This window comes from Corvus cornix, chromosome 9 (assembly GCF_000738735.6).
Source record: "Corvus cornix cornix isolate S_Up_H32 chromosome 9, ASM73873v5, whole genome shotgun sequence".
Taxonomy (NCBI): domain Eukaryota; kingdom Metazoa; phylum Chordata; class Aves; order Passeriformes; family Corvidae; genus Corvus; species Corvus cornix.
The window spans coordinates 21,492,418-21,507,807 of NC_046339.1; the positions used below are offsets into that span (position 1 = coordinate 21,492,418).

The following is a 15,390-nucleotide window of genomic DNA, read 5'->3' on the forward strand; positions in this document are numbered from 1 at the left end:
CCATACTAGCCTTGGACACTGGCATGGAGGAAGGCTTGGAGAGGGAAGGAAAAGGAAGGCCAGAAAAGGAGGGAGACAAAGTGAGGAGTAACAAGAGCAAGGGACAGAGTGAGGAGGGTAAAGGAAGAAACAGAAACAAGTAACGAAGGCATAGGGTCCTCTGTGGCAGATGCTCTTGCAAAATTAACAGATTGACATGTGCCACAGCACTCCCCTGGCCCCCAAGATGGACGGGGGTCCAGTGGTAAACTTACCCTGCATTATCAGTGTGTACACAAGACTGCTCCTCAGCAGTCTTGTTACTGCTGCTGTTGGGCTGGTTTGTCAGTTTTGTTTGTTCAAGAGACACCAAAGCCATGGATTACACACATGAAAGCAAAAAACCAGTCTCTCCTACAGTTGTTCTAAACTTAAGTTTAGAAGTAAATGAGCAGCCATTTCTGAGAACGAAGGCTTGGGAAGGCTGGCTTTCACAGAGTATGATGATCTCACCCCTTTTCTCAAATACAATCTGCAGCCTTATCAAAAAGTGCCCCAGTGACTTTTTCTGTAATACGCATTATGCTCAATCCAGCCTGGCTGCTGTTGCCAAAGTCAGTTCCACAGACCCTCTTGGTCACTCACGCAGGGTCTGGTGATGAGGCTCTCTCACAACAAAGCTGTTTGGGGAGGGGAGGTATCAGTTTTCTGCTCTGCCACTGATCTGATCTGACTTGTGCAGGATACAGGGGAGGCACAGGAGTGCAGGGATGGAGAGGCAGCAGGCAGTCTCTGCCAGGCTGCTCTGTACTTACATCTCAACTGTGGTGGGAAACTGCAGCTGTAACAATAACTGCACTAACATTTGTATGTCCAAAAGACCTGGTGCATCTACACATCCTATCCTCCATGTACAAACCTCTATTAGAAGAGCCCAAATGTCACCCAAACCATGATAAACCACTTAGACAGAGTAGACAGTCAGGCTGGAGGTAAAGAAGAAATAGAAAGTAAGAGGCAGAAATCCCCCAATCAATCAAAAACCCCCAGGTAATCAAACCCTCTTGGTGAAACAGCATCAGTGTTGCCAAGAAAGCCCCAAAACATACTTTAAAAAATTCAGATACAGCTACACAGTTCCTACCAATTACCATACCAATTCCCTCTGTGATGAAGTTAAAATGAACATGACAGCTGTGATCCCTCAGATAAAGGGAGCAAGCATTAGTAAAAGTAATTTTTGTGCTTTCCAGCCATGCCCAACAAACGGTTTGTGTTCCATGGATGCTGCACTCCTCACTTGGCCCTGGGCGTCCCTGCTGAGATGCTGTGAAGCACAGACATACACAAACAAGTCTGTTTTAAAATAGACAGCAGTTCTTGGCCATATATCACAACAAATAAATGACTTCTGAGGGACCTTTCCTCCAGCCCCAACACAAAGATTACTGACTGACTCCTCTAGCCATCACCTGTGTCCTGCAGTTCAGCCCTCCCTATGACCCCAGGCTTTTGTCACCACTGAGGGAATCCAGTTAAGAGGAATCCAAACCAGCTGGAATTGGAACAGGTAGAAGCTGAGAGCAGTACCAAAAACCAGCATGGCTGTTCTCCTGGTAACCAGGGTCTCTGCAGTTCAACACATCTACTGTGCCCCACACTGGGACCCCAAGACTGATCTGCCAGTCACTGCGACCTCTCCATGCTCTTTGCCACATCCATGCGACCATTGTCACCCAACCACCTGTGCACTGTTTCTGCCTAAATCTGTGCAACATGATCTACATCACTTTCTCCCCTTACCTTTTCACCTGAAAAGAACAGGCTCTCTTTGAAGAGGTATCTGTGAATTCAGTTTGGCTTCACACTATGCTGCTTCCTAAAGGAAGCTGTGCTCAAGTCCGAGACACCCTCAGCCACGCACGCAGGCCAGCTGTGCAAACCAACACCTTCCTCTTTCTCTGCTGAGTGCTTTTCCATCTTCACAAGCTGAAATGCTGCTGTTATACTGATCATTTTAAAGGGAGAACAAACTTGAATGGGTAAGACTAAGCCACTGCCTTCTGTGGTCACACTACACACCTGTGCTTGTGGCTGCAGCTCCAACCGTCTGTCCAGGCTTGTCCACAATAATATACGGGTTATTAATGACTGAGCTAGCAGAGCCTTGCTTCATGTGCACCGGAGTGGACGTTGGGGTACGAGGTAGCGGAGACGGACTAGGGGTCGATATTGGAGAACCTTAAGAGAAAAAGTCCAATGCTTCTAGCTTGTAAATGTTGTCAGAACATAAAAACATGGCAATAGTAGTACTTTTGAAAATGGCTTAGAGAAGGAACATTTTTTGAGGATGCATTTCCCAGCCTGAGTGAGGTCACAGGACTTGGAGAAGGAAAGAAGAGACAGAAGGAAAGGAAAAGGCATATAAAGCACTACAGCTCCTACCTACCCTGGACATGCTCTGCCTACCAGGACAAGCAGGGCTTAAAGGTAACTTGAGAAGCCATTTGGTCCATCCCCGAATCCTGAGGGATATTACCTCCATCATTCTCACTGCTAAGACCAGTGCACCCAAGGAGATGAAGAAAGAGAGCTGAGCTCTCTTGCCCTTGTGCAGCCCATGGTACAGGCACTCAGAGTGGGAACCAAGGAGTGCCCCTAAAAAGGCTGTGTGGAACAGCCTCGGGCAGCAGGAACACCTGGGCCCCTTCCCTGCTCTGGTCCCTTCACTGCTCTCACTACAGCAGAAACCCTTGAAATCAATCTGTAAAATGTGCAACTTCTGGGTAACATGGCCAGGAGAGAGAGAAACTAGAGAAGAAAAAAGCTGCATGAAGAGGTAAACAAGAAATTCAGAGAAAAGGACAGGCAAGGAAGTGATCAGAGAAAAGAGCAGCAAACACCAAGCTTCACCTGCCTGTTAATCTACTTTCTTGGCAGTTACTGATAATTAAAACAGAACATAAATGCTCATCAAATAAAATCCCCATGTCTTATAAACTGCTTTGAAATCTGAAAGGGGTAGCCCTTCTCAGCAGACAGCAGAAACTTGGAAAAATATTTAGCAGGGAAACATTTAAATAGCAAGGATCAACAAAGAATAGTCCAAGGAGTTTAGGAAAGATAGGATGGCCCCTGTAATGCCTGCTTTCTAGGAAGCTTTGGGAAAAGATCAAGAGAAGAGCTTATAATGAAAGAATGAAGTACTTGGCATAGGTTAAAGTGTAAATCAACCTGAGTACAATTCTAAGATGTCAAGGAACAATACTGAAATTTAATTAAAAAAAAAAAAAAACCCAAACAAAAACAACAACACAGCCAAACCAAAACAACATACCAGACACACTTTAAGAAAATTACCTGGGAGCAGATCACCAGAAATCACACATACTGAGAGCTGGTGCTTCACCTTCTCTACCCTGAACATCAGAAAATGAAGAGCTGCAACAGGTCACCTTGCAGCTTCTCAGCATGTGCCACAGTGAGCTGTACACTAACACTTTCTGATGTAAAACATCATCCAGTGATTGGCAGCACACCCAGGCAGGGAAGGGACCACAAGTGAAATGAACAAAGCAGCACCTTGGCCATGGTTTGGTTCAGAAGCTGTAACATTGCTCACCACAGCCAGCTGGCAATTTAATCCAACACAAGGTGGACTTTCGAAGACAAAGAGCAAAGCTGCTCCATCTGATGCAATATGACAAGCACAAGAGGGTCTATTTGAGTCTACAAGGTTAAAACTAATTATTTGCCCAGTAGTCAAGAAAAAAATTATTCTTGATCCATCCCAGCTGCATGAAAGCAGGAAGGAGAAGAATGGCTTCTTCCCACATAAAAATATTCCACAAGTAAGATGTGTTTTTGCCTGGGCCTTTCTGTGGGTAGCAGTCCATTTCAAGACTATCTATTTCATACTTAAGAGCATTCAAGAACAGCTCTCATCCTGCTTTTGATCTGTTGTGAACCATTTCACACTTGTATTTGTTTTTCATTGAACATTAAGAAGCGTGCTTAGCTCCTTATTCTAGAGTTTCCTATTGTCTGATGTCCAAAGACTGGAAGAAAATCAAGGGAAGGACACAAAACAAAAGTCCAACTGGTTCACTCTCTTATTTTCCGGGGGGGAGGCACTGGGGTAAGTAAACTAACATTCACCTGATACAATCTTGCAACTCATGGTGATAGGCTGGAAGGACTTTCCTGGTGACTCTGCAGGGCTTGGACTCTGACCTTGAGGCACTATTTTACAGCTAGCTGCAATGGGTTGAAAGGCTGAATTTCCATGAGAGCCAAAGGCAACTTTCTGTGTGGCTAATTTGGTGGGAGTCCGTTCTATCGAGGATGGCAGGGAATAAAATGCGGCATGTCTTTCGGTTTCAGCATTCCCAGAGAATCCTGATTAAAACAGGGAAAAGAACAGAAATAGTTCTTAGGCTGATACATCTAATTCCTTACTGTGCTTCTCTACACAAGCATAACTCAGGTACGACAAACACGCTCTTGAAGGAAGGAAGGAAGGAAGGAAGGAAAAGCAACTGGTGGGAGGCGTTGAACAGGGAGAAGTGAGGTAGGGGATTGCTCCTGCACAGGCCTCTTGGATCTGCTGGACAAGAAGAATAAAATGGTAACATGCACACCCTGTTCAGCTGCGGCAGGTGATCAGCCACCTCTTACACACTTTCTTGGAATGACCTTCCACTGAACAAAAGCTGCTGCTAGTCCCAAGTGTCCTTGGTTAGGGCTCCACAGGACTAAGGCTGGGTCTCCTTTGCAGAGAATCTCGCAGTGCATTTTCTGGAGTAAGAGGTCAAGGAGTCCAGAGACTGCCTTTTGAGCTGGGCTATGGAATCCACTTTATTTGGTGTAGAAGGAGATCAATTAACCTGGAGCTGCTGAGAGAAGCCACTGCCTGCCAGTGTAAAAAGAAGGTAGGTTTACTTCCTTCCTGTTGGCTGTAGCACTGCTCAGCTAAAGATGCTACAAATCTTCCTGTTTGAATAAAAAAACCTGTGTGTTTAAAATTTGGTTGAGTTTGTCCTTTTCTGGCCCCAAGAAAAGACCACATTTATACAGCAGACATTCTTCTTGCTGAGCTTGAACACCACCAGTGGCATCACAGTGCCTATCAGGAAGCACAACCATGCACAGAACCAGCATATAGCCACTCCTTGAACACAGGAGTGTCAGCATAAATCAAGAAAAGCATCAGACCATGCTGCACCTGACACTATTTTGAAATACAGCGTTGCTGTGTCCAGGTTTCTCACACTAAAGAATGTAAACTGTAACAAACTGTAACACACACCCCAGTATCTCAGCCCAGGTAACCAAGGTTTGTCGTGCAAGCCTTGACACCGAGTGTTCCAGAAAGCAAAGCTCAATGCCAACAGAGGCACGGCTCTTCCTACTTCAAACTACAAATCCTAGCAGCGTGCCCAGGGGGCCAACACTGCCTGTTCCAGGCAATCCAAGTGATCCTAAGGCCTCAACTGCTGCTCCACTGCAATGGACCCTGACTTTCCTGATCTTACAGAGGAAGGGGAAAATGAGACCCCGACGTGCAGAGATGCCATCATCCCTGAGACAAACAAACACGACTTTTTCAATCTCTATTCCCAACAGTACAGTGACTGCAGTTACCTAGGGATTTTTGTTCCCTCATAGTCAGCTCATGTTAAGCACTAACATGTAACTGAACGCACCACTAGACCAATTCCTTAAATGTATACACAGTCCCTAAAACATTCAGAAACCTAAAAGCCCCTCTGAAAATAGTCTGCCAAAGCCAAAACTACAAGTGCTATTCAACCGCCTTTTTTCCAACTACATCTGCTCTTCCCTATTCACTACATTTTAGCAAAACAGAGCCTGCTCAACAAACTTCAGATAAAAAACCGGAACAAAACCGAACCAAACTCCAAAACCAAATAATCTGTAACAATTTCTGCATTACATTTCAGAGCACATTAAGGAAAATATGATCTAGGGTGAGCAACAAGCATGTAGCACCAGCAACCTTTAAGGCATAAGAGCAATTAAGAGGAGGTATCCAGCAGAGCCAAAGTTCCAAGAACTTGCCTTTCACCTACACCCATTTGCTTTACCTTTGTCCACAGAAGCATCTGGGCTGGAGTCCCTCAATTGTTTAATTGGTGAAGAAGCTTTGACTGGTGCTGGGATACTCAGTGGCAGTGATAAAGATGTAGGAACATCAGAAAGGTCAGACTCTGAAGACTGGGAGAAGAGATACTCCTCGCCAAGGGAATGCCTGTGTAGCTCCACATCCACTACCTTCCAAAAATAGGAGAAAGGACATTAGTATTTGGTAGCTAGGTAAAGATATAAAAACCAAGAACAACGATGTCTATTTATTTTAATGCCTAAAAACCTCTCCCTTTGTTTCCCCCACCTCTACATAACATTTCCATTCATTTCAGGGACAGTTCCCAAAGGTCCATCAGTACTTGAGCTACGACAAAAATCTTGCAACATTGAATCCCCACAGTAAAATAGCATGTCTCAGTCCATGGGGAAATCTGAACTGTAAACACTGGAAGGATTATGCAGCCCAGCTCCAAGCAACCCACTAAAGAAAGGACTGCATACCCCTGTAGAGACCGGCACAAAACTGAAGCCTGCCTTTTCTGGTAAGGCCTTGAGAAACACACCACATGATCTACTCTTCAAAAGTGTTCTTTAATCACAGTAGACATTTCACATTAATGTTTTCTCCACAAACTGAAAAGCTGAAGTAATGCGATTTCACCATAAAAATTTCCATTCACTACAGTACAACAAGGGGAAAACAATATCAAGAAAATTTCAGAAATACAGTGAACTATGGGTTATTAATTAAGAGTTCATTTTCCATTAATGTCCTGAATCTTGACAGATATGGAAACTTAGAAGTACTTAATATACAGCAAAATTTCAACAGAATATTTGGATGATCCCTTGAACTTAAATTCTTTATGTGTAAGCTCTGCACCACATCAGAACGCAAATCAGAACATTTCGCACCAAAAGCTTCACAAAGCAATAAAATTTAAAGCTCCAGTACAAGCCAAGTTCTTTGTGAAGGAAGAGCTGGAAACGGTGTCCCCTGAACCAGGAAGGAGAAAAAAATACTGTTGTCATGAATAGTGACAAGGTGTCACAATCCTTTCATTCAACAAGAGAGCAAAATCTACATTCTAGAAATTGTGAAATCAAATGGGTTTGACTCTGTGCTTAGTCCCATGAATCTTTTCTTTTTAAACATCTTTAAGGGAATCAAAGCACAACATCCATCCCATGACCCTCTGACTCACCGTTTCTGCGCCAAGTGTCTGCAGGCCTGTGTAGGTCCTGTCCAGCTGGGTAAGACAATACAATATATTAGCCAGGGCAAAGCAATATATTAGCTAGAACTTACAATACAAATTGTTTGAAAGAATTTTCAAACTATCTAAGTTGAGCAGCAGCGTATTCAGTATTTTGAGGCCATAAAGTCAGAAATCTGTGGGCTCTGATAAGTGCCTTCCCTCTCTTCTGCAAAAAATTCAACCATGACCCAAGGCCCACACTAAAGTGGAAAGGAGCAAAAAAGTTGAAGGAAATGAGATTGCTGAGGGAATATTTCCATCTAAGAGAAGTCCTCAGTCAGTGTCATTTTTTTATTCTTGATGTCAATATAAGGAAATAATAATGAGAAAAACTCTGAACTTTCAACTGACCAACACAAAAGCTATGTTTAAACTACAGTTCTTGATTAAGTAAGTGTTCACACCGAGCCATCAGCTGATAAAGAGGCATAACATCCCAGAGGCATCTGTTAAGACACCTATAGAAGCAGCTGGGTTTGGGAGGAGCACAATGTGCCAGAGTGCAGGGGCACACGAGGTGCCAGCCACGGAGGAGGGCTCAGCTCACTCTCACACCCTCATGGCAGCCACAGGCTCAGTATGGGAACAGCAAAGATTTGCTGATTTGAGCTCCTGTGTGCCATGGACTGGCTCATTTTTCTTCTGTAGGCTGAGCTTCCTTCACCGTCCATCACAGTGTTAATAATTTCTCCCCAGGTCGTATCTCCCCAAACACATTTTACTCACCACCTGCATTAAAAGTCCCTAAGTTGCAGGGGAATATTTTCAACCTCCTCTACTGTCTATATTTAGGGTTGCAATGAGGTACCTTATTTAGCATGAAATTCATTAATGCAGGCAGAGCTCAAATAAAACTAATGCTGCTCAAAGAAACAGGAGACTAACCCAGCTCAGGACTTAAGTCCACTCATGCCAGGGACTATTAATTAAAAGGAAAACGAGCAATGGCCTAGTTTTCCAGGACTATAAATAGCTGCATACTATAAATCCCAAGTGTTACAGGGGTGAATGAGTTGGAAAAGGGAGCTCTTTTCAAAGGGAACATAGGCTGAATAGGGAATCTCAGCCCTCCCTGCCCACTCTAACAACAAAGATCATCATTAGCTGATATGTGCCTGTGCTAAAGGAACAGAACAGACATGGTAGCCACTTTACCAGGAGGAAGAAAGCCCTAAAGCACCGTTAGGTTAAAGCCAGCGAAAACATGATGAAAATCTCAAATTGTACAGAAAAAACAGGTAAACATTGCTTCTCTGAGCAGCTTCAGCTGCTGCAAGGCTGGGTTCCCTGCTACTGCATCAACTCCATACAGCCAAGGTAAGAGGCTTTCCTGGATCTATTTTGATCCTCCAGCTCAACTATTCATATGAAAATAACCAGGAGGACACTCATAACACAGAGAGGCAAAAGCACATACACAAGCAGAGCCTCTTCTAGATTATGCAAAAGAGCTCATTTAAATGCCTTTCTCTCAAGTATTTTGTTCAAATACCTTCAAATTGTGTATGATATCAATCCTTTTGTTCTGGCTATCCTTGAAGTGTATCTGCACTCTCACTGGAAATTCTCCCCAGCCTCTCCTGGTCAGGTGAAATGGAGGTTCTCTGGAAACAAACGGTGATTACATTTTGATGCGGAAGTGGTACAGCTTTCTACTCCCTCCTTTTCAGAAAGCCAAAGACTGTTTTTCTAGCTGACAACTTAAGCTATCTTTGGGTCTAATCACAGCAATGAGAATTTTATGGCTTTGGACAGCTGAAAACATAGTTTAACTTTACACAAGGGGACAGGAAAGAAAATGGTAAAACACTGTTGGATGAGACACGTGGGAAAGAAGTATCATATTTTTAAAAAGAAGACAAGAAAAGGGCTGTGCTATGCCAAATGAAAAAGACTTGGTTAGAAAAAACCCCAGTCAGCTCACTGCAAGGTGAGCTTCCAATGCAGCATTTTGCAATTACTTTCTGCTGCTCCCTATCTAGTAGCAAAAAGGCACATGTTTCATACAACACCAAGAGAACAACATACAGACACCAAGGAAAAGTTAATCACTGTCATTCTCCAAGCTGAAAAGGAAGGATTTGTAACATTTACTGTTACTCTGTATTTCAGCTTGTTATTGTAAATGCAAATGTAGTTTCAACAGAAAAAAATGCCAAAGGTTTAAAGGCAATTTTTAGTCCAGAACATTAATGTTCACTATGATAAATGGGACTGTGACACCAGAAATCAATTAACCAGATGGGGTTAAAACAGAAGATAACCAGCACTTAAAACTGAGAAAGGCACAAAAAGAGAGCAATCAAATGCAATTTGATATGTTACAAAGGAATTTGCTTTTGTCCTGTCAGGGTTGTCTTCTCAGAAACACTACTGAGCCATACCAACACTTCTTATCTCAGGTAAGTCTTCCCGGAGTTGCCTTTCAGTAGTTTAATTTTGCCAGCATTAAATTGCCATTCTGTACCTAAGCAGTCCTTCCCACACTCCTCCCTCCAGGAGGCAGCTGAACATCCTGTGGAGAATAATTTCTTTGGGAAGACACCAACTATTTTGAAGGCATCCTCCCTCAGTCTTGTCCAAGGAAGAAGGATGAAATACTGACAGGGCATTTCCCTGCAGCAGTCAAGAGAGAACCTACCCCGCACCAGGGTCACAGCTTGCAAAACAGGTGTGGAATACAGGTCTGGCAGAGCACAGGGAAGCTGCCCCATTTCTGTAGCACCAGCACCATGACGGCAAAGTCCTCAAAGCATGAAGCCAACGCCACTGATCTCACTACCATGGAGAAATATTTTGGAGTGGGATATTCATGCCCAAACACACTTGTGGCATTAAAAATATGGGCAAATCAGCTTTTTGAGATTCCTCTTCCTTTTCCACACTGGAATAGGTGGGTGGTAGAAAACACTTTGTTTAGCACCAAGTCTAACGTGAGCAGCAGACAGCGTATGTAACACATAGAGGAGAGGTACAACCCACATGAATAGCATGAAATGCAACAACTGGATGCTTTCTCTCAGAAGGAAATTTAAAAAAAAACCCAAGCCAACAAACATTTTTGGCACATTTACATAAAAAAACCTCATTTATTTTTACTACTGTTTTGGAGTAAGCCAAGTTAAGCACAGACATGGAATACTAAACCAGGAAAAGAAGTTGTTAATTTTTTAAAAAACTTGGCACTGTAAGCCTGGCAAGCATGAAGACTGGAATAGTGACTGGAATAATTCCTTATTACCTCACTTCTACCAGGTCATTAGGTTTGTAACTGGGATGGAGGAAGAACCAAACTTTCTTGACAAAATGATTTATGCTGGGTTCCCTCCGAGAGCCTCGGACGTAAACCATCCATTTATGGGTTGACTGATCATTTTCTTCTCTCTTGTCAGGGGGAATGTATCTGACAAAGAAATTAAATAACAAACACAAGATAAAATAGACAAATACTGCAAAAAGTACTCCAGGAAAGATTAGGCAAAAAAATTGGGGATGTTAAAATGCTTGTGGGAACCTTGCCCCCGGTACAGTTCTGCTCATTTGTCCTCACTCTGACAGTTCATCCAGGAACAGATACAGGTCCCATAATCTACTCTAAGTTTCTAACACATTTCCTCTATTTTAATGCACAACTGCCATATGAAATTTACCTGTTTAAACATTTGGCTCTTAATTAAGAAGACTTAGTTTTAACATTCTACCACTGTCAAATTCCTTATCCTGTCCTATTCTGAGATATCAGGAAGCAAAACCACACCAGAACACAACATCAACAACTCAGCTACCATAAATACAAAAAAATACAATTTTTCTTATAAAATTTTAAGCAGCTTCAGTCAATACTTATTTCTGGGTCCAGCCCTAGGTAGATTTTCAAGAAGCAATTCTGACTCTAAGTTTTATTAGCAAATGTCTGATATAGTCTATGCAAAAGACTGACTTGAGTAGAGCAAAGACGGGAGAGTTAAAGCCTGGAATTGTCCAGTTTCCTAAAACTAATGCCTTTCTTCACTCATTTCCTAGAGGATCAAAAGTTATATATATTTACCTGTCTTCTTCCTTTACATATAAATAAAAAATGTATGAATTAATTTATTCAGACTATTCTGAATTTTTCTCATCGTGGTTGGTGGTGCATTATTCTCTTGGGGTTTTTCTTCTGTTTCAGAAACCCCCACACTGTACCTATGGACACACTGAATTAGCCAACTAATTCAATTAGCCAAGACACTGAATTAGGACAACTTGCTTTTCCAAATTTTTGGGGGAAAACTTCTGACTTCTACCTGATCAAAAAAGGCTGAAAGACTTTCCTTGAGAGAGAAACAGATCTTAAAACCTCTGTACACATATAAATTTATAAATAAAATAACTATGAAAACACTTGTTCCTTCCACAAAAAAACTTATGCTGAGACCAGAGGAGGGCTGCCTTGGGTACAGTGATTATTCAAGGGTAACAGCTCATATTGCGACAGCCTAGCAATTTCATTTGTCTCCTAAATGTAACTTTCTATTCAATTTAATCCTGAAATAAAGGACCATCCCTCAGGCTCTGGATACTAACTTGGAGACGTTGCCAACCACAATCGTTTTCTTCACATAAAGTCGTGAAGTTTCATCATTTGACAGTCCGGCATTTCGTTGTCCTGGTTTTTGAGAGCTTGAAACACCCAAACTGTCCTGAGGGTAGGGGAAGAAAAAAAAGGCAAACAAAAACCCAAACATTCCTCTTAAACATCATTTTGTTTGGTGCTAGAAAAGTGAAGTGTTGTTAAAAAAAACAAAAACAACAAAACCCTGCATAAATGAAAGACCAACAAGGAATCATCCCTAAAAATACTTAAATTGCTCTCTAGGCACATTTAAGCAAGTCAGGCATGTAACAATGCTTCCTTCCTAGCCAAGAACACACTGCATGGCTTAACTGAGCAGACATGGTGCGACATCCCATGGAGCTGAGCCACGACTTCAGCTTGGGTTTCAAAAGCACTGCCCCTGCACTATCTGAAATAAAACCGGGCACAGCTAGAATGGCATCATGGTGGTCACTAATCAGGAACAAAGCTCAATCACCCATGAGTGGGGCTGAAAATCTAAATCTTTCTCAGTCCCAGTCTCTGCTGCTCTGAGACACTCTGGTGTTGCCTCACGGTGAAGAATCGAGGCTGGGTTTGAGACAGGAATTCAGCTCCAACTGAACAGGGAGAGCAGCCATAAACTGTCACTGCCATCCAGGTAAACCCACAAATCCATGGCAGTACCGAGGCACAATAAATCCAACCACCCTGTAACACAACCCCAGCTATTAAGCAGTGGCCAACACTCTCACAATGATCTGACCACCCACTATGTCAACACAAGTGGAAGTGTTGTTTGCATGGGACTGAGAGGCTTTTCTACAACCCTGCTGGATGAAGTGCCTGTCTGGAAAAAACAGGACCACCATTCTCAAGTGACCACGGAGCAGCCCACTGGATGCACTCCACTGACCACTCGCCAGACGAGCGTGGGAAGCACTGGATTCACTAAGGAACCATTTCCCCTCCTCTCTTAAGTCAGGGATGCCTCAAAGTGGAGCAAGGAGTCATAGAAGGCTGGGATGGCTCCTGCTCCTCATCACTCCCTCAGCCTCCTCTGCACTGGTCAAAGATGTCCTAATGTGCTACCCCCAAGCAATACAACTGCTCCATCTATGCCCCTGGCACTGAAACAAGTTCTGCTGGTCTGGTGGTTTACAATGTAGGTGGGTCCACATTCTATATGGCTCATCTGCCTTCTGCTACAGACCCAGGGCAGAGCTCCAGCAAACTGCAGCCCTGCTATCAAGGGAGTCATGCTGTTTAACGGAGGTAGAATCACTCCTCTTTCTGCCATGTGTTAGTGCAACTTATTCAGCTACGGAATGCAACCACATTCACTGATACACCCATTCCTGGCTGTACTCCTCTGGCAGGCCTGACCACTTAAAGGAACTGAAAGGAAACTGAAGAGTTTCACCTCATCTACTAAGGCACATTTCACCTGCAGACACTGAGTGAGCCTCCCCAGTGGAGCTACCTGCAGCCAACAGATGAAGCATTTGTGTGGCTGCACAGTGAGCCACAAAGGGAGGGACTGGATCCAGGTCAAAAATAACCCCCAAAAAGTATGAAGGAACATTGACAGGATGTATTTTTACTTGGGTCAGACTGGTTCAGTTAAGCAAATGGTGATAATGCACAACAGCAAGCAGCAATATCAAGAGAAAAAACAATTCTGTCCTGTCTGGTCCCAAGCTGTGCACCCAAGCTCTACAAACTCACGCTGCCAGGGTGAGCTAATCCTCCAGTGTTACTGTTTGCACTACAGGCTGCTGAGGAGGCCAAACCCCTCCAGTGGATCAACCATTCTACACAATGCAGTCCCCATGGGCACCCAGAGCCAGGCAGCAGCATTACTTCTTGAAAACAGTGCTGAGAACGACACACATTGCTCTCCTCTGCAGGCTCTACCTCCCGACCTGACTTGCATCCATACAGCAAAGCTCTGTGCTCAGGCTGTGAAGCACCTTCTTCCCCAGAGGCTACGACCAAGAGGGTGGCAGAGCTCTGCTGACCCCACAGCTCTCCCCAGCCGGCTGAGCTCGCTTTGGGCAGGACTGAGGTAAGAGGAGGTACCCACGTTACAGACACTTCAGTTGGCCTTACAGCAAAGCCAGGCTGAGGGAGTGGGAGCAAGTGGTTGGAGAGGGTAAGAAACAGATCTTCAGCAAGGTGGGTGAAAACATGAAGAGCTCCTGGTGCCAGCACCGAGTCCTCAGAGCACACACCTCCAACAACTTGATCACCACTCGAGTTTTACTTTACCCGGCCAGCATTTCTGCTCTGTCTCTGGTCCAGGCTGTTTGTCAGCCGCTCGTCTGCATCCAAGTTGCCATTGTCTTTGTCCAGGAGAAAGTCATTGTGCTGAGAGAGCGAGTCGCTCTCGGAGTGGTTGGCAGAGGGAGTGTCTGAGCCCTGGTTAGCTGGAGACGATGATCTAGAGGGAGATTCCAAGAATTTCTTGATTGAAGGGTGATTAAGAATTGTTGCATCGCATGACCTGGTCCCCTGCAACGAAGAGGTCAGGAAGATTTGGTCACTATTTCCCTGCAGCCCAGATAAAAACAAAGCTGCGCCAGAAGAGAAAAAGTCAAAGAATGAAGAAAAAGCAAATATTTAATCATCTGCCTTGCAGGAAAAGCATATGCTGCAGAAGAGAAAAGCTTAAAATGGTTCTACAGAAACAGTACCCCAAATTGGTTTTGGAAGGAAGAACTGCAGCCTACTCAACTACCTAGAGTGTCCCTTTGAAAATAACCTCTCCTCTTCCTGTGCAGACACCTCCAGTCTCACCACACACAGGAAGGCCACAGCTGCCCGGCTCTTGCAGGCAAGCAGGGTAGATAAGTGCATCAGGCTCTTTAGCTTGGATACTCACTGGCAGTCTTGTCAACACCTATGAAGCAAGCTACACCCTGTCTGCTCCCAAAGCTTAACAGGGGATAAATAATAATGTGCTTAGGCATGCTTGCAAACTTTCCTCAAAACGGACACCTTAGAGCTAATCTTAGATCCTCCTAAACCTGCACAGGGGAGGACAGGGCAGGCTAGTGTTTAAATCTCTGGTTTTTTCATTACCATGACAAAGGCCCTTCTTTTTCTCCTGCATTTGCTTTTTACTTCAGAAGTAGAAGAAAAACATTCATCAACTCAAAACAAGTGTCCCTTGGCCACTTCTTGACCAAAGCACCAGACCTCCCTGTCACCTCGGTTCCATGATGAACCAAGTCAGGCAGGAACACCCCTCTGCAGCAGCAGAGCACTGACAGCCTCCCTCCAGTTCCAGCAGCCACAGACTCACACCAGAGTGGCACTGGCAGCTTCTCTTACAGGCAGTACCAGCTCAAAGAGGCTTCTTCTTCCCTGCCCAAACCACCCGGATCAGCCAGGCTGGAACAATTATTCATGGGACATGTCACAAAAGAAAACAAATCAAGAAACGGACCTGGGATTTATTTGTTG

General features: G+C 44.0%; 1 protein-coding gene across 8 annotated transcripts in view; it reads right to left on the bottom strand.

Moving 5' to 3' along the window:
* Positions 1 to 15,390, bottom strand: part of YEATS2 (YEATS domain containing 2) — a 48,798-nt gene that overhangs the window by 27,064 nt on the left and 6,344 nt on the right. For 5 of the 8 annotated variants that reach the window (XM_039556698.1, XM_039556700.1, XM_039556697.1 and 2 more), the window contains exons 5-12: positions 14,194 to 14,436; positions 11,913 to 12,028; positions 10,588 to 10,749; positions 8,839 to 8,950; positions 7,293 to 7,337; positions 6,087 to 6,273; positions 4,138 to 4,377; positions 2,062 to 2,220 (exon numbers count right to left, since the gene is read on the bottom strand). In XM_039556698.1, the coding sequence (XP_039412632.1) occupies positions 2,062 to 2,220; positions 4,138 to 4,377; positions 6,087 to 6,273; positions 7,293 to 7,337; positions 8,839 to 8,950; positions 10,588 to 10,749; positions 11,913 to 12,028; positions 14,194 to 14,436 (1,264 nt within the window). Of the gene's footprint in view, positions 1 to 2,061; positions 2,221 to 4,137; positions 4,378 to 6,086; positions 6,274 to 7,292; positions 7,338 to 8,838; positions 8,951 to 10,587; positions 10,750 to 11,912; positions 12,029 to 14,193; positions 14,437 to 15,390 lie in introns of those variants that run through there. The other 3 variants (XM_039556701.1, XM_019289517.3, XM_039556702.1) reach the window with 3 other exon arrangements.